The following is a 19,276-nucleotide window of genomic DNA, read 5'->3' on the forward strand; positions in this document are numbered from 1 at the left end:
AGATGGAATCTCAGTGTTGTTTTGATTTACATTTCCCTGATGACTAAGGATTGAGCATTTCTTTAAGTGTTTCTCAGCCATTCGATATTCCTCTGTTGAGAATTCTCTGTTTAGTTCTGAGCCCCATTTCTCAATTGGGTTATTTGGTTTGGTGGTGTTTAACGTCTTGAGTTCTTTATATATTTTGGATATTAGACCTTTGTCAGATGTAGGGTTAGTGAAGATCTTTTCCCAGTCTGTAGGTTGTTGCTTTGTTCTGTTGACAGTGTTTTCTGCCTTACAGAAGCTTCTCAGCCTCATGAGGTCCCATTTATTAATTGTTGACCTTAAGGCCTGGGCTGTTGGTGTTCTGTTCAGGAAGTTGTCTCCTGTGCCAATGAGTTCCAGGCTCTTTCCCACTTTTTCTTCTAACCGATTTCCACACTTGGTTTTATAGTAATAATATTTTCGTATTTTGAAGTTTTGAGATTCTAAAAGACATTCTGGTCCATCTTTGTAAACCATCTACCTGTCTGTACCATGTACTATTGGCTAGTTTTACATCAACTTAATAAAAACTAGAGTCATCAGAGGGGAAGGAGCCTCAGTTGAGAAAATACCTGTGCAGGATTGGGATGTAGGCAAACTTGCAGAGCATTTTCTTAATTAGTAATTGATGGGGGAGGGACCCATCTATTGTAGATTGGGTTGGTGGTCCTCCATTCTGTAAGAAAGCAGGCTGAGCAATCCAAGGGGAATAAGGAAGCAAAAATAAAATTGTAGCAAGCAAGCAAGCAAGCAAGCAAGCAAACAAACAAACAAAACTCCTGAATAAACACAAAGTTAAAAACTCTACAAACAACTCTCTGGTATCTTGTTACATGTTATTCTTATTGGCATGACAGTTTCTGAGTCAAGAAGGTTCTGACTGTCCCTATGCCTTACAACCTGGCCTGGAAGGTGGCAGGTGCAATCCCTGGCTATAGTCTAGCAGGTAGATCAGGGTCAGCAGCCACACAGATCACTTTGCCCATTGCCTATCTTTGGCATGTCTCCAATCCTTGGCAGTTTGTGCCACCTCTTCAGCCATATTTGATGAAAGTGACTGGGCAGATGGGAAAAAGCCTAGGTAAGTTCTTGCTTCATGTTATATATACCAAGTTGTAGTCATACAAGTAAAACCACACATTTTGTCAAATTCTGTGGTCTGAGAACTTTGGCTTAAATGAATAATTATTGTGTGAAGTGGAGTTATAGGTGCCTTATAATGTTTAGCAATCAAATTCTTCCTTCGGAATAGTATAACAGCAAATTCAAATTCTGGTAGAAGTTTTCTTGGTTTAAAAAAAATAGTGGTTGATTCTGTGGAATCAACGAAGCAGAGCTCATGAGGGACTCACAGAGACTGAGGTGGCAATCGCAGAGCCTGCAGTGTCTGTGTTGCATCATCTGCACCTGTATTATGGTGTTTTTGTGGCTTTCCTGACAGGAGGAGTTGGGGTGTCACTGACTCTTTTGCCTGTTTGCTCTTGAGATTGTTTTTCTCTTACTGGGTTGCTTCACCAAGCCTTGATTTGAATATTCGTGCCTGATATTATTGTATTTTTTGAGTTTGGTTAATATGCCTGGGAGGCCAGCTATTTTCTGGGGAGAGAGGGGAGGGAGTGGATCTAGGGGAGAGGAGAGGTGTGTGTGTGTGTGTGTGTGTGTGTGTGTGTGTGTATGGGGGAAGTGGAGGGAGGAGTGGAGGGAGGGAAACTGTGGCTGGGATGTACTATACAAAAGAAGAGAGAAAAAATGGAGCGAGAGAGGTCAGTCTGCTGGTACTCATCTATAATCTTAATACCTAGAGGGTTGAAATTGGAAGATTGTGAGTTGTGGGCTAGCCTGGGTTACTTAGTAAGGACCTGTCTCAGAAAAACAGTCTAGTGAGATGGTTCAGTTGATAGTAATGCTTTTCAGTGTAAACCAGATGACTTGAGTCTCATCCACAGATGCTAAATTAAAAAGGTAGATGCAGTGATATATATCTGTAATTCTAGCATTTCTGTGGGATGATGGAAGTGGAGACAGGAGAATCATCTGGAAGCTAATATCTTGCTAATCTACACAGTGGCAGAGACAAGTCTCTACAAGGTGGATGGAGAGAACCAACTCCTGAAAATTGTCTTCTAACCACACATGTGTGGTATGTGCATTCATGTAGCCATAGACACATACCAAACACAGGCACATACCATACACAGACACAATACTAATAATAAGGTAGGCAACAATTAGAAAAGCAACAAAGAAAAGCGACAGAACAAAACAAAGTAAGAACAACAATGACAACAACGTAAACAAGAACAGAAGATACTGTGGTCAAATTTCCACACCAATGAGGCTAGAGATTTTTTCTTTCAACTAGATAATTTTCCATTTAAAAACATATTTTTTTTTCTGTCTCTCTCCTTCAGGGAAGAAATCAACGAACATTCCTTGATACAATTATGAAAATACAACTACCAATACTAGTTTTTAGATAATACATTCATGTGAACAAGTTAAGAATAGACTGCTGGTATTTCAGAGTGTGGCATAATTTCTCCATAAGGGGGTCTTTGAAGAACACCAATTCTATTGATGATATCAGTAATAACCGCCTTCACTCTCCCTCCCACTTCCTCTCCTTTCTTTGCTTCCCTTTCCTTCTTTTCCCCATGAACATCTGGCTTTGGAGAATGTGTGTTCCTTGAATCTGACAGTCAGCTTTGGGACTTGAACTATTGACTCCGAAAGGTTTTCTATGGTCCAAATATCAGAATGTCCTGCAGCAGGTGGCATCAGATAATTTGGGTTTTCTATGGTAGGTTCCTTGGGATATTATCCTTCATAATGTTTTTAGGGGGTTGAGGTCAAATATATAATGATTGTAATGGCTGATATTTTCCTAGTGTTTGACAGACCATCCTCATGTCCTAATGTCACTCCATGCCCACAGGAAAAATCTGTATTTTGTTACTATGAGTGTCTCTATTGTAATATAGGGAATGATTAATACTAATCTCCATGGGCTAGAGATATGGCTCCCTGAGTAAGCTAGACCAATACACAAGCACAGGGACCTGAGCTCAAATCCCCTATGTGAGTACCTGGATGTGGCTCTACACATCTGTAGCTCTATCAGTGTAGGGTCGGAGACAGTGAGGTTACTGGCCATCAGCCTATATCCAGATTTAGTGAGAGATCCTATCTATGCCAATGTAATAAAATGGTGAGTGGTGGAGCAGGGGAGCCAGTGTTCTCCTCTAGTTCCCACATGTACACGGGTTTCCATACCCATTCACATGTCCACCCACACTCACCTGAAATAAAACAAACACTAATACTTCAGCAAATCCCAATGTTGGGTCTAGAACTCACATCTCTTGAGTGTATTTCTTCCCTTTTTAAACGAGCATGCACCAATGCCTATAGAATAATACTATCAAGGACAAGTGGACTAACACATTATTAAAGGACCAGGATCCTTAATAAAGAATTTTCTAAAGAGCCTTCAGAGTGGTATATCTCATAAACACATGCTGTCCAGGTAAATGTGAGACTCAGAGGTGCTTATGTCTGGCTGGCGGCGGTGCGCGGGTATTTGGTAGCTGGGAATGCTCTTGAATTATCAGGAGCTGCTGTGTTGACTCTCTTAGGCTAAATAAATCTTTGATATATTTAGGTAAAACATTGATGATAAAAAAAAAAAGCAATCATTACCTTTAACTCCACATATGGGTACTAATTCAGGAAATGATACTTTGTACAGTGATGCAGAAAACACTTTTACAGGTGATTCCAAGGTAGGGAAGGTAGGGTTCTCTGAAGGGTGACTGGTATTATCGAGGACAATGCTATCCTTGTTCATTCTGCATGTATCTTACACATAGGTTTGGGATGTGAAACACATTGCATACACAGTACACTATACTGCATGTAGAAGCTGTCTATGTGACGTGCTTTGTGAGAGTTCACAAGAATGCTGGCAGGAATTCTGAGACTTTACTTGGCCGATACAAATTCTTCTGTACGTTTGAAATAATCTGTTCGAGGGCACGGTCTCAAATGGAATCTGTATTCTGATGCCATTCTATCAGCTGTTATGCACATTAAGAAACATGGCACTAGACTTATTACAAGGAGAACAGTAATAGGAAAAAGGTGATTGCCCAGAGCAGGCTATTATTAGAAAAAAAAAACTGCTTCAGAAAAGCAGGATCTTAAGTCATTTCAGAATAAATCTAAAGTGAATCAAAGGTTAAAAAAATAACAAGAAAGGGGGAGATAATAACAGAAAATAACTTCAGAAAATACCATCCTCAAATTATTTCTGAATAAATCTGAGGCAACTGGAAAAAGAGGTAACTAGTGCTAGGAATATTAAAAGAAATGACATCACATAGATCTCTGGCTAGCACCCAGAAGCAAGGAGCATCTAAGCAGGAGTTAGCTTGTTCATCCTTCCTCCACCGCCTGCCACATCAACCCCAGTTGCCACCCTAGAGCCCAGAAACCCTTTCACCACACCTTGGAATTCCCAAGCCTCTCTCTGCTTGCACTGTGGATCAGCAGTAAAGAATATGGTTCTCCTTTGTTCCGCTGTCTTGGCAGACACTTCCGTTTGAAGTTCTTAACATCAATGTCCATGCTCCAAACAGCTACCGTCCGTGTCTGCGCACTTGCTGTAGTCTTGGTACCGGATTTTGAGTATCTGTTATCTCACACAGTGAGGTGGGCACATTCATTTGTTTCTTAGCGTAGAATTGTGTTCAGTTGATGAAATTGCATATTAGCATTGATCACTGCTGATAACACTCCTATGTCTCCCTAAAAGATGTTGTCTGGGACAGCCCTCCCTATCTTGAAGCAAGGATCTTAACTTTTAATATTTGGAATTTCCCAGAGCACTATAGTTGTAGGGGGAACACAAATAAACTTTCACTATCCAATGCTGATACTTTTGACTCTTACTAAAAAGAATTTCCCTTTTCATAAGGCCTAGAACTCATAAACACTCCAGGTTGAGATTGTCTCGTTTCTCCCATTTAATCTAGACAACTCCAGAGTTATTAAGGCACCCACTGGGTGCAACATGGACAATTTCAATGGGAAATTATCTAAGCAAAGCTTTCCCAAGGGTCTTTAGTGGCGTATAAATAAGAGGTACAACAATCTTAATGTATTTAACACTAAGATCCAGTATATGCTGTTTTACAATGAATAGAAATAATACACCCGCTTCAGACAACTCCGTTAATGAGTCAGCCAACATAAACAAATCCGCTTTGGAACCACAAGCCTTTATTTTTCATTCCTAGAAGCTTGGCATGCTGGAAGTTCTTTTTATTTATATTTTTACTCTGATGTGAAGGCTAGATATTTTTAAAGAACGGAAACATAATTAGGCCATTCAGAAACCTGTAAAGTACAGGTTAAACACCAGTCAAAATAGCCTTATTGAAGTGGAAATCATTGAAAATATGCCGCTTCTCCCTGGAAATCACAGAGATGACCTTTGAAAGCCTGCTTTGTGTGTTGCTCTTGAGAGAAGCTAGCTGGTGACTAAGCAAGAGTATATTAAGAGTTTCCCACACACAGTTTAACACACAATACAGCCATTTGTATTGGTAATAAGAAGAATAAGAAGAATCATGGGAAGAGAGAGAAAAAGCTGCCAGGCTTAATTCACCAGCAACTGCATCTCAAAGGGAAAAAAGGTGTCCCTGAGTGTCTCCATTAATTGAAACATGTTTGAATTATCCAAGAGAAGCAACACTAAATCCGAATTCAGACTGCAGCGAACAGGCTGGACTATAGACTGCCTGCCCTTGCTCACATGAAAACCCAGCCATTTTCTCAGCTTATACTGTATTGCACCATGAGTAACAGGTTTTCATTTACTTTCTACGTATTAGAGGAATTTCAAGAATGTCAGGCCTCTTTCTGCTTTCTATCCTTCTCTTTTCAGAATACCTATGTTTCTTATATGTAAGGAGGGGAGGAAATCATTTTTTTGTGTGTGTGACATAGAAAGTGATGAGTTTCATTGTGGCATTTCCTTTCTCTTTTTATCATATAGCACTTCTCATACTTGCATGTCGTTATATTTTGTCCTTATTTATCTATCCCTCTTCCACATTCCTCTGTCACCCCAGCTGTGTTGCTTTTTCTGGTTATATTCCTCCCCACAAAGAACCCCACTTTCTGCTGTTATGTCAAATATATTTCATTACGCCCTCTTCTCCCCCACCACATGCATACACTCTCTTTCTTCCCTCCTTGGATTCTCTATCTGTTTCATGTGGAAAAGAGTACACGGTGTGCACGTGCGTGCACGCACGCACGCACGCACGCGCGCACGCGCGCATACACACACACACAAACACACACACATCTAGACTTCCCATATTAGATAAAGGATGCACTCTTTGTTTTTCTGCATCTGGCTTATTTCGCTGTGACTATGATGCTCTCCATTTGCATCCACTTTCCTACAGATGTCACCATTACATTTGTCTTCGTGGCAGAAAAAAATCTGCAGTTCTCTCTCTAACTTCATGGGACTGAGGGCACACGTGAATGTGCACACACACTTTCACGCATGCTCATTTGTATCTAGACTCCTTACATGAAAACATGTACATCCAGCCTGGTTCTATTTCTTAGGTGCTACGAACAGCGCAATAATAAACACAAGTGTGCATGTGCCTTTAAGGTGTGTTGACTTAGAGTCCCTTGTGAATATACCTGGTAGTGATGCAGCCCTTTTTCGTTTGTGGAAGAAATTCCATAATGATTCCCACAGTGGCTATTGAGGACACATTCCTATCCACAGTCTTGCTCTTTCCCCCTATCTTCACTAGCATCTACTGTCATTTGTTTCCTTGACGAAAGACATTCTGACTGATGTGAGAGAACCCCAAAACAGCTTAAATTTACATTTCTTCTATGGCTAAGTTTTGAATTTTTTTCAAGTATCTAATGGCTACTTGTATTATTTCTTTCGAGAACTGTCTGTCGAGTTCATCAGCTCATTTACTGAATAGATGGAATATTGGTGTCGATGTTTTACAGTTTATATACTTTAGATATTGATTTCTTGACTGATGTGCACTCAGCAAAGGTTATTTTCTTTCATTGCATAACCTGTCTTTTCATGGGTGGTTCTAGACAATATTATACTAACATAATAGACTACTCTCCCATCTTGAAGAAGACATATACTCAAAAAATATTTTTGAAAGCCTAAAATTTAGGTGAATGTAGCTCTAATTTTTATTTATTTAATTACTACTATATAATAGAAATATATCAAGTCCTGCCTGATGTATGTAATCCTAACAGGTTTTCATTGTCTCTTAGAGGAGTTGTAGGCCACACAAATGAGTTTTGGATGAGCAGTATGCTACCAGACAACCTTGACTTAAACGTGCACTCCCCCCAAAGTAGCTAAACCTAATGGTGCTGCAGTCATGGTTTAAGACGATGAGATGCTCTCAGTTTGGCAAAAGGCTGCCTAGCACTCAAGAGAGAGTGACTTATAAGTGAAGCTTCCTCTGTGGAATAAAGAGAGTGGAAACATTTTACACACATGAGAAAAGGGCACTCTTTTGGGAGAAGAGAAGAGGTAAGTATTAAAGAAAATGGAAGGAGGGTGAAGAGGAATAACAGCGCACCAGTGATCTGTTGAGATCACCAGTGAGAGAGGAAATAAGGAAAATGGAGGGATTGTCTAGGGACGAAGGAGGAAGGGAGGTAAATACAGAAGGAGGGAGATGAGGAAAATACTGGCATTCTGAAAAAGCCACAAGGAATCACACTAACTTTATCTACAAGAACAAAACAAAACAAAACAAAACAACAAAAACTTGTAATGTGGGTTCCCAAGCCAGATAAGGGATGGTAGAGTCTTGTTTATAGCCTAGACATCTCTCAGAGAGCACAGCAGAACTGGGAACCACTTTCTACCTAAATCAGGCTTGGGACTACGCAACACCATAAAGACAAAGGCCACATCATGATAAAGCCAATTAGGTTTCTGTTTTCCCACCAGAAAACTGGCTTCTGAGAAATCATCTGATCAGCAGTTTGCTAACCTAGCTGCTATGATGCTTGGAAGGACCCTGCCTCCATTGTAGCACTTCCTCCCTCTGTCCTTCTGTCTTCCCTGCCCCCTGACTCAAGCTATATAAAGTAGCCCTGCTATTTCAAGAAAGGAGATGTCCTGGGTCTCCTGCGTCCTTCATACCTGCTCTATTTACTGCCACTGGACATCCTGCTCCTTAGCTGCTCTGCATCCTGAGACCACCGATGCACAGTGGCTAATGAGATTAAGGGACTCACACTGTAATACATCTAATTCCATATATAAACATAATCCATAGTTTTAATGAACTTTTCTCATCTTGGCTGAAGATGCTCCCTCCAAGTGCCATGGATCACCTAACAAAGGTCTCAGCAGCAGACATGAGGTATCTGTCTTTTTAGTTGTTGAGCAGGCCTATTCAAGAGACTCCTCAAACACATAGTCTGTTGCTGTTTCCCTTGGTTACCCCAGAAAGGAGGAAAGCAAGTCCCTATTGCTGAAGATACCATGCACTTTGGACACATGGTTCAAAAACTCTTGAGCTGGAGCTGACTTGAACTTCCCTTTCTTGATGACTAGGTTTCATGGTACCAGAAGGCACCAGACAAGCTTCCATAGAAGGGAAGCAATAAATCGTCCTACTCAACTGTGATGCCTACGAATCACATCTACAGAACGGCGTGGCACAACAACTCTGTGGGTACAGCAGCAGCAGCAAGCAGACCTTGGTAGTAACAGCTCCATATGGATGTAAATCCTGCTAACAAGAGGGAACCCATTCCTGGTACTGGATGCCTAGCTTAATACTCAGTGCTAGTGAAGCCCTGGTCATTGTAGGAGAATCTACAGCTAATAATTTACTAAACCAATCTAATCACTAACAACAATCTATAAACATATTTACTTACACCCACAGATAAGTACAGTCTTCACTTCTCATTAAGTAAATTTCTCTTTGCAACAGACAGAGTCTACTACAGGAAACCACAATCACTCAAAACACAGAGTCGTAGAGCATGGCCCCAGTGGACACATCTATAGAACACTCAGCAGGCTCAGGGAACAGCGTGGAAGAGGGGGCAGTAAGACTGTAAGAACCAGAGCATCAGGGAGTTTGCTGGGAGACCATTTCTCCTAGCAATACCAGAAGCTACACACATAAAGTCTCATTAACAGGAATGGTCAAACATGAGATGAACAAGGATGACATCAGTGGGCATGGCAACGTAGATAAGGAAAAGCCCACGAGGCCTCAACTCTTCACAAAGAACTACAGACAACTGAAGAAATCTGGAAGGGGGAGGGTGGCTTTTCTCCCTAGAAGAGCACACCAAGAGCACACAAATGGTCAGCCCTGAAAACATATATAAAAGCAACATTATATGTATGGTGCAGATAATATTTAGGAATATGTATGCATATATGTATGCAGTAACAAATAGTGAAAAAAGAAGCCACGAATTCGCAGGAGAATGGGGAGGGATATATGGGAGAGTTTGGAGGAGAAAATGGAAGGAAGAAATGTTGGAATGATAGTATATTCTCAAGAATAAAATAAAAACATTTTGCATAATTACAAATCTTGTATATTTCCTTATAAGTCCCCTTTAAATCATCATAAAGGCATAAAATAAAATAAATGTAGTTTTTATATTGTATAAAATGCTCCCATATATTGTGAACCTCTTATTAAGATGTAAGTTCCAAATGACTGTTTTTATTTATTTATTTATTTATTTTTATTTTTTTCCAAATGACTGTTTTGTAAAGTTTTTACAATGCAGGGAAAACTTTTGCCTGAAAGAAAAATACATTATTCACAGTTCATCCTTCCAGACTATTGGATTCTGCATCTTTTGATGCTATTTTACAATTCTGTAAGTTGTAGATAACACACAGCAATGCAAAATAATTTTTGCCATATATATATATATAGCAGTGAATGTTCACTGATATATTTCTTTTTTTTTCTTTTTCACTGATACATTTCTTACACTGTCAAAGCAGCCAGATTTTTCTCTATCTGTACTTATGTTTCAATATCCTGACATTTAGCTAAGTCTTTCTGTGCTTTAATCCGTATTTTGAGCTGACTGTAACACTTAATTGATAAAATTTACAAATGAATTAAATGTAAAAGATAGCATGCATTTCTTTTCTTCATTTTTCTGCCTTCCTTCCTGCCTTCCTTCCTTCCTTTTCAAGACAGGGTGTCTCTGTATTTTTGGCTGTCCTGGAACTCACTCTGTAGACCAGGCTGGCTTTGAACTCAGAGATCGGCTTGCCTCTGCCTCACTAGTGCTAGAATTAAAGGCTTGCACCACCATGCTCAGTTATTTTCTATTTGTATGACAACTGTAACTTTTACTTTTACTTGTTTGGAAAATACTTGTAACAATGTAGGATTTTGAATGGAAAATATAATAAGTATACACGATCTCTGATTTCTCAGCTCCAATGTCGCCAGGATTCTCTTCTTGGCTGATTGGTGCATTTAATTTTTCCCACTTTGAATCAGATGCTATTCAGTGTTTTTTGTTTCTTTTATTTTCTGAAAGTTTTGTGTTATGTTGCCCAGAGTGGCCTTAAACTTGTGATCCTTCAGTCTCAGACTCCAGACTGCTGAGACTATAGGCATGTGCCACCACGTTTCTCTCTTTCGTTCTTTTGACAACCAAGAAACTATTTTCCTTTTTGTGGAATGGAAAATAAAGTCATTAAGTTTGTAAAGTGAAAACAAATAATCCTGTTAACATTTTCTATTTTCAAAATGATAATTTTTACTTTGGAAACAACTGAGCACTCAAAATTATATAAATGTTAATTTATGTGTAAGTTTAATTTTTTTTTGTCCCCAAAGGCATAGAAATTCCTCAGATCACTTATAAATGCCATACATTTCTACATTCATCTCTTTTGGAAGTTAATATTTTCACCAAGACAATTCACTGAAAACCATTATGTTATATTCAGTGGAAACATTTCATGATAACTAATAGACAAAGCCAGATTTTTACACTTACCGTGCCCCACCAGAGAGCATCTGCATACGTAGAAAACTCTTTATTGGCATCTTTTTCCACCAGATAGACAAGGAACGATGAAAAAATAAGAACCAGAAATCCTATGTACCAAGCTGTGATTAATTCCTAGGTAGAAAAAGGATGAAATATTTTAGAGGTGAAAAGAATCTTTGAAATACGAAACATTAAATCTTTGTACAATTCAACCATGTTCCTACTTCTAGGAAATGGATGAAGGTTTTTAAGTAAGGCATTATGTACCAGGGCTTCAAATGACTTGAGCCACAGTCTGAAGTAACTGCTTGTGTTAAGTTTATTAAACATTATTGTAATTAACAAAATCAACAAAACATCTCAAAATTTTTCCTATACAGTGCGGAGAGCACAGTTTTACCTTGCTGTGAGCGTAAACCACGGAGCCCAGCAACTTCCAAGTGCCTCCCCTTCTGTCCATGCGCACCATACGCAGGATCTGTAGGAACCGGAGACTTCTGAGCGCTGACGTAGCGAAAATATTACCCTGAGTTTTTGCAGAAACAACTGCTATTGAAGCGATAAGAACAATGGTATCTGAAAGAAACACGTTGGGGCAGCTATAAGTCACATGACTGATACATTTTATTTCTCAAAGCAATATTTCTGAAAAGTCCACATGCGTCAGCTTGAGGCGTCAGCAGAACGGAGCTCCCAGCCTCACCTACCAGTATTTAGTACGGTGCCTACTGACTGCATAGCTAAAAGACCCAGAACACGACCTATTTGTCACTTTAGCGTAGTCCATTGACCTCTCTGCGCTTTTACCTGTACAATTTTGAATCACATAAACTTCAACAAATTGGACAGTGGCCTCCAGAGAGTTCAGTGTCTTGGGGGCACTGCAGGGTTATGAAGTGCTCCTGCAGGACTCTGCTTTCCTTAACTCCATAGTCTGCAGCAAGAAGCTCCCGACTCAGCCCTCCTCCCCGCCCGGCACCCTCCCCCCCCCCCCCCCCCCCACCATGGTTCAGGTGCTCTGGTTCATAGGTCAGAAGAATCATAGCCTACGCACTCACGAAATGTCCTTGCTTGCTAGAATAACGCCTCTTACAATATTGCTGAGCAATATTGCATCCTCTCTGTGCCAACCATTCTCTCCTGTTGTGGGGTCTACAGTTGGTGCCTACTGCCTGACAAAGTTCTCCAGAAATCTGAGTGCCCTGGGCTCTCAATATACTCTTTTAGCTGGTCTGCCAGTAAGTGAAAGTTTGGTGCACAAGTCAAATATTACATCTGTTACAATACAGTACGCGACCGTGTGCTGCATGCTTTGCATGGGAATGGATACTTAATTTTTGATGTATTGGCATTTGGCTTAAACATGACAGCTACTTTTGTAATTAAAACAAAAAGCAGCTAACAAAGGCATAGAAAAGACCAAGAGGACTTAATCACTTGAAAGAAAATTTATAAGACATAGTAAAAACAGAGAGACACAGAACGGCATCCTTTGGCAATTTTAGTATTCATTCATCTTCAATACCCTCAAGTCAAATTTCCTTTCTGCTTTAAGTAGGTTGCGCATGACTGGGCTTCCACTCTCTGAGGCTGAGTTCTGCTCCAAGGGTGTAGGGTGTGACATTTGAAATGTTTCTACTATCTTCGGGAATGTCGGATGTATAAATGCGACTTGTTCATTCAGGTTTTCCTTCCCAGTGGTGGGACCTCTTTGTGTAAACTGCCAAGACCTGTCTGAGTCATCTCCTGGTGCCTCTCTTAGGGTCTTGGTCTGAGAGAAAAGATCAGTGCCTTCCAGTGCCAGGAGCAGCCAGAGAGCTTTTCCAGTCAGACCCAGACCCTACCCTATGACGAGGCACCAGCGGGCCTCAAATGCATCCCTTTTTGCTCCTGATAAGGTACCAAATATGTTGATTCAGACACTGAAGTCATTTTTAAGTGAGTATAAGCCATCTGTATATGTGTGATATAATCTTATTTTAGCAGGCATATGCATCAATTAGTGTAGGCTAGGAAAGCACATGAGAATTTGCATGGATTATCACAATTAATTAGCTGCAGGGGCCAGGCAACCAGGTGACATTAAATACAGGGCCTTTTTGTTTTCCAAATTATATATTTCTACAGTGTTAGAGTTTTATAACATAAATATCTAATTTGAAATGAAAAACATTGAAAAGAGTTGTATGCACACACACAAAAAAATCACGGTATTCAGCATTTGGAGAGACTTAAAATGACAACAGTGACTTAAAAGAGACATCATTTTTATGACCCTAGCAGATATTTTTGTTCTCACTTTATGTTTTCTTTGGCATATTGCCAAGTACACACTACTTTCTTTATGTATTAAGGTACTGAAAACACGGGAAATAAGCAAATGGCAAACAGTAGTGCAGAATGTGTAACAACAAAACACTATGTGCCTGGTATTCTCTATAATTTTAATACTGTTTGTAAAAAACACTCTTAAGTTGTGTGTGTGTGTGTGTGTGTGTGTGTGTGTGTGTGTCTGTCTGTCTGTCTGTCTGTCTGCCTGCCTGCCTGCCTGTCTGTCTATGTCTTTGTGGGGAGATATGCATGTGAGTACAGATACCCACAGAGGTTAGCAGGTGTTGGAGATGTGGAGCTGGGTTTACAGGCGGTAGTAAACCACTCACCTTGGCTGCTGGGAGCTGTACTCTGGTTCTCTGTGAAGTAGTATTATCTTAACTGCTGCATCATCTCTTCAGACCTTGAATGCATTTATGATTTTTTTGCTTGCATGCAAGTCACCGCATGTGTGCCTGTTGCCCACAAAGGCCAGAAGAGGGCAGGAGAAAGCCTGGAACTGGACTACTAGATGTTTGTGAGCCACCAGGTGTGTGTGCTGGAAACTGAGCCTGGGTTCTTTGCAGGAGCACAAAGTGCTCTTAGCTACTAAGCCCTTTCTCCAGCCCCATAAACTTATCTTGATTGTTTTAAATCTCATTTTCTGGTTGAAGGTATGAGGTGTGGAATGAACATTTTGCATTGTTGTTTTAAACCCAACTGTCAATCTGTTAGACTAATACCTCAAAAAGCACGCTATGAAGTTAGCACATTACGGAAAAAGTAGAGAAAGTAAAAGGAACACTGTTAGTTTGAAGAAAGTTTAAGATTAGTCATACAGTGAATCATAATCTAAATGTCTGAAGTCACAAAATATGCAAAGGTAACTGCAAATTAGATTTAATACTCTCATTGTAATTCAGATCAGAAGAGGAAACCAGAGTTCAGTAAAATGAGCAGCCAAAGGGCAGAGAACACATGGTGTGTGTGTGTGTGTGTGTGTGTGTGTGTGTGTGTGTGTGTGTGTGTGTGTGTGTGCGCGCACGCGCTAACAGCACTGCCTATACTATTTTCTAGGATACTATGGAAATTAGGAGTAATTTTTATTCACATATTTATTATGTTTATTGTCTGTTAGTTTATTTAGTTTATAGAATGTCTTGCATCACTCAGGTTTTGTTTTGTTTTCCCCCTTTTCTGTAGCCTTAGAACATTTTTGTTTTTAAATCTCCTAATTACTTCTAGTAGTATATGAAATGGGAAATTTATAAAACAACTTTGGATTAAAAAGCACATAAAAAGCCAGGCATGGTGGCACATGCCTGTAACCCAGCACTCAGGGAGGCAGAGGCAAGCGGATCTTGTGAGTTTGAGGCCAGTCTGGTCTACAAAGTGAGTCCAGGACAGCCAAGGCTACACAGGGAAACCTTGCTTGAAAATAACCAAAAATAAATAAATAAATAAATAAATAAATAAATAAATAAAGAAGAAGAAAGAAAGAAGAGAGAGAGAAAAGAAATCTCCCCCAGCCTAGCACAGTGGCACTGGCATGTAATCCCAGCATTCAGGGAGGCAGAAGTAGAGGCAGAGGCAGAGGCAGGCAGGTCTCTGTGAGATTGAGGCCATCTTGGTCTATAAGTGAAGTCCAAGACAGCCAAGACTGCACAGAGAAACCCTGTATCAAACAACAACAACAACAACAAACAAACAAAAAACAAAAACCCCATAAAAGTAGTTTATATAATGTATATAGTTCAGAATTACAGGGCAAGACTGGTGAGATGGCTCAGCAGGTAAACGTTCCTGCTGCCACACCTGATGACCCGCATCTGATCTCCAGAACCTACATGTTGGAAGGATCGACCCCACAAGTTGTCTCCTCATATTAACACATATGCTGTATTAACCCTCCCAATAAGTAATAAATAAAATAACGTAAAACTCCCATATGAAATGTCACTACTTTGTAAGCTAATTAAAATATGTAATTTAAAAATCAATAGGAGTTAAACACAGATATGTTTGCATGAGTGGGCAATGGTTCTCCAGAAGAATTGAATTATTACATAAAAACCTTGGTGGCAGATGTGGGATATATCCTTTGTAAGTTATTGGTCAGGGAATATCCAAAGGGCCCTGAAGCAACACAAGATATTGCCATTATTCTTGGTGGCTCATCATAGCTGGATGGTAAGACTCTATTGCTGAAGACACAATATACTTTGATGTCACTATGCAGAGAAATCAAATTGGAAATGACCCAAATATTTCTTTACTGTTGACTAGTTTTCATAGTGCTGGGATATGTTATGTAGGTCACTGGGAGAGAAAGGACATTAGTGGTACCTTGTGGCCAATCCTTTATCCTAAAATACTAACTTTCCAGGCAACATGTGCTACTGGGTGCTATAGTGGGACAAAGGTTGTGTGGTAACCAATTGCTTTTAGATTGGATTTGAGGCCTGCTCTACGGGAAGAAATTTATTTCTGGTTCTGCAAACTTAGTCAAAACTCATGGTTTGGGAGGTCCTAGACCCTAAAGAGGAAACCATTATTGTTGGTTTGGTAAATAACATGTTATCATACAACCTTCTAAATATTTATGTTTATGTTCACAGGTTAGTGGTGCCCTCAGCCTTGGGCAGGGAATAGTCCCCTTTCAAGTTAGTATTTAATTCAGAGATTCACAATTGGTCAGAGTGTCAGAATAAGTGATTCTTGCATGTTCAGAACAAAATCAGACATCTATATCAACACCAAGGATCAGAGAACATCACAAAAGAGGGGATAGAAAGAACATATGAGTTGGAAGACAGGGAAGAGTGCTGTGAAGCCCTGTGCTGTGGACAGGACATAGCTACTGTACTCACAACCGCCTAGCAGCTATAGTTACCAGCCAAGACCAGTCAACAAGAGAAAGAACCTACTGGAATCAGTTATTTAGTAACTACAAGAAAAGGAGAGGATAAAAGGGACATGGGGATGTATAAAGGTGCCTAGATAGAGTGGGATGGAAGAGTTGGGGCTTCCTGGGTAGACTGGAAGGGGTCTGGGAGTGTATATGATCATGATTCATTGTTTCAACAAAGCAATTAAACATAAAGAGAAGATATTCTGCTAATATATAGATATATTTAAAAACATTGGGACTTTGCATTTTGTGAAAATATTCCATTTTAGTATAAGTAAAGCCTACAGGCAGCTCCTGCAGCTGACTGATTAATTGCAGATAGAGTTATTAGAAAGTATTCAAATTCATTTATTTATAGGTTTATGTATTAAGCAGTAACTGAGGGTCAAAAAATAAATCCTTCAATTGACTCCCAAGGGTCATTTGAAAGTGTTAGAGATAAATTTGGTTGTCATATATGGGAGGAAGTTGCTACTGGTATCTAGTGGTTAGAAGCAATAATTTTTGCTAAACATCCTTCAATATCTAATGTAATTCAAAGAACAAAGAATAACTTAGGCCCAAATGTCAATAGTATTGAAGTTAAGGAAGCCTCATTGTGTGTGTGTGTGTGTGTGTGTGTGTGTGTGTGTGTTACTGTATTTATTCATTCAAACCATTCTATGAACAAGTTGAGAAACTGAGGATTTTTGCAGTCAATAACGAAGGCTCAACTTGTGTAAGTAGCATAGATGATGCTGAAGCCAAGAGCTATACTGTATCAGTCTTTGGCTGAGAAGTCAGGGCAAGACGGTACTTGGAGAAAGAGTATTGGGAGGTTGTAAAAATCAAGGTGTATAATTAAACAGGAATAAATCATCATCATATAAAACATTGAAAGGAGGTAGAGTGTGGTGTGGGGAGGGGGGTTTAGAGATGACATAAAATGATGCTAAGAACAGATGGTCTTTTATGAATATATTAAGAAAAATTGAGCTATAGAATGAAATAGAAAAGCTAATAAATAAAGAGCTCAAGACTGCATGAAAAGAGAAAACCTGTAGTTTTAATCTTACCTCTTCCCAGGAAAATGGACCTGGGAAATGTTGAAAGAACACTCAGGAATTCTAAGCAGCTGAGAGAAATTAAAAATAGAGACTAATACTATATTCTGGAGAAGGCTCACAATGGACTGAGTCATTTAGAAAGATTCATCATTGATTTTTCTTCTTTGATATTTGAGGAAACTGCAAATGATTTGAACAAAGTAAAATCTATAATGGTATTTAAGACACACTGAGTTGTGAAGGAGCTTATCAGATCCCTATAACTTAGCTCCAGTATTGTGTAGTCAGCAAGATCAATATGAATTGATCACTATAGATGGTGTCTAAAGGATCCTAGCCACCATAGCTCGTATTGAAAGGCAGATTCACTGCCTTTGAATCCAATGCAAAGCTACTGGATGATAAACCCAATGTCTGGGTTAAGGCAAGGCCAGTTATGTATCTGGACTTGGAAGGTTCTGTTTTGTTGCTATGACTACACTACATGATGTATCTGTATGGACTTAGTTCAATGGGAAGAACTGAACTATAAGGGCTGAGGAAGGCACAGCTGGACACTTGAGCACTTAGTAATCCACAGAACAGTCCCAGCTGGAGCCCTAGACATATAGGCTTTAAAATTTCTTTCTAGAAGCCTGAGAACTGGCCCTGCCTTGAGGACACAGGAGCTGGAGAACTGGCCATGCCCTGAGGACACAGAGTGGGAGAACCAGTCCCACGCTGGGGACACGGGGTCAGGAGAGCTGGCCCTGCCGTGATAACAGCTGGCCCTGCCTCGATGACATGGGAGCAGGAGAGTGGGTCCTGCCCTGATGACATGGGAGCTGGTGATCTGGCCTTGCCCTGAGGACATGGGATTGGGAGGGCAGGCCCTGCCCTGATGACACAAGAATGGAAGAGTGGGCCATTCTCTGAGGACAAGGGAGTGGCCCCTGATCCAGGGCTCTGAGTGGACCTCACTCCAACATCTACCCCCATGTATGACCTGCTGGAACACATGAAGGGGCTGGTCCTGCAGACTCAAAGATTAAGAATCTCCTTGACACCCAGCAACAATGGGATATTCAACAGCAGTCCCAGTGAGGATCCAATAATGATAGTGTAGGCCTCCAGCCAGACCCATGACTCGTAGCAATGAACATATGTGGACAAAAGGCTGTGTTGCCTGATACATGACAGCTTCTGTGACAAGATGTTTTGTTTGTCTGTTTTATTTTACTGGGGGGAGGAGAGGGATTTTGGTACATGACATGTACATCATAGACATTCAATAAAAGTAAAAAAAATAAAAACTTTTTCTAGATTCTTAGAAAATCTTCAACAGTTCTCAGACAGTTTCTCCTACCACTATACATTTCACCCTTTCATTCTTTTCATTTTACTCTTTCTGAAAAAGTCAGAACAGCAAACATAATAATGTCATGGACCATATCCTCTTTCCCCTCCCATTATATTCAAATGCTTTAAGCTATTTTGAGTGGCCTTACAATAACGCTAAACTTGACTGATTTTTTTAAATGAAATATATATTTTAAAGTTACAAGATATCTACTAAGACATCAAAATTCGCCAGACGTGATGGTGCACACCTTTAATCCCAGCACTCGGGAGGCAGAGGTAGGTGGATCTCTGTGAGTTCGAGGCCAGCTGGTCTACAAAGAGAGTCCAGACAAACCAAGGCTACACAGAGAAACCCTGTTTCAAAAATCCAAAAAGAAAAAAAATTCTATATGTATGTAGAAGAGAGGAAATAAATTTGTTTTATTTATCAATTTATTAATGAAGTTTTGGCTTATATATTTGGCATATATACATATACATATATATATTCTTGAATATATAATATAACCTTATCAGTCTGTATACTGTTATTTGTATGTATGCTTTCAGGAATGCTCAT

The 19,276-nt window shown here is 39.8% G+C and overlaps 1 protein-coding gene across 3 annotated transcripts in view; it reads right to left on the reverse strand.

The window, feature by feature from the left end:
* Kcnq5 (potassium voltage-gated channel subfamily Q member 5) overlaps positions 1 to 19,276 on the reverse strand; it is a 536,287-nt gene that overhangs the window by 100,707 nt on the left and 416,304 nt on the right. For all 3 annotated transcript variants that reach the window (XM_051152962.1, XM_051152961.1, XM_051152963.1), the window contains exons 4-5: positions 11,510 to 11,685; positions 11,116 to 11,241 (exon numbers count right to left, since the gene is read on the reverse strand). In XM_051152962.1, coding sequence (XP_051008919.1) covers positions 11,116 to 11,241; positions 11,510 to 11,685 — 302 coding nt within the window. The remainder of the gene's footprint in view (positions 1 to 11,115; positions 11,242 to 11,509; positions 11,686 to 19,276) is intronic.

This window comes from Acomys russatus, chromosome 11 (genome assembly GCF_903995435.1).
Source record: "Acomys russatus chromosome 11, mAcoRus1.1, whole genome shotgun sequence".
In the NCBI taxonomy this organism is placed as follows: domain Eukaryota; kingdom Metazoa; phylum Chordata; class Mammalia; order Rodentia; family Muridae; genus Acomys; species Acomys russatus.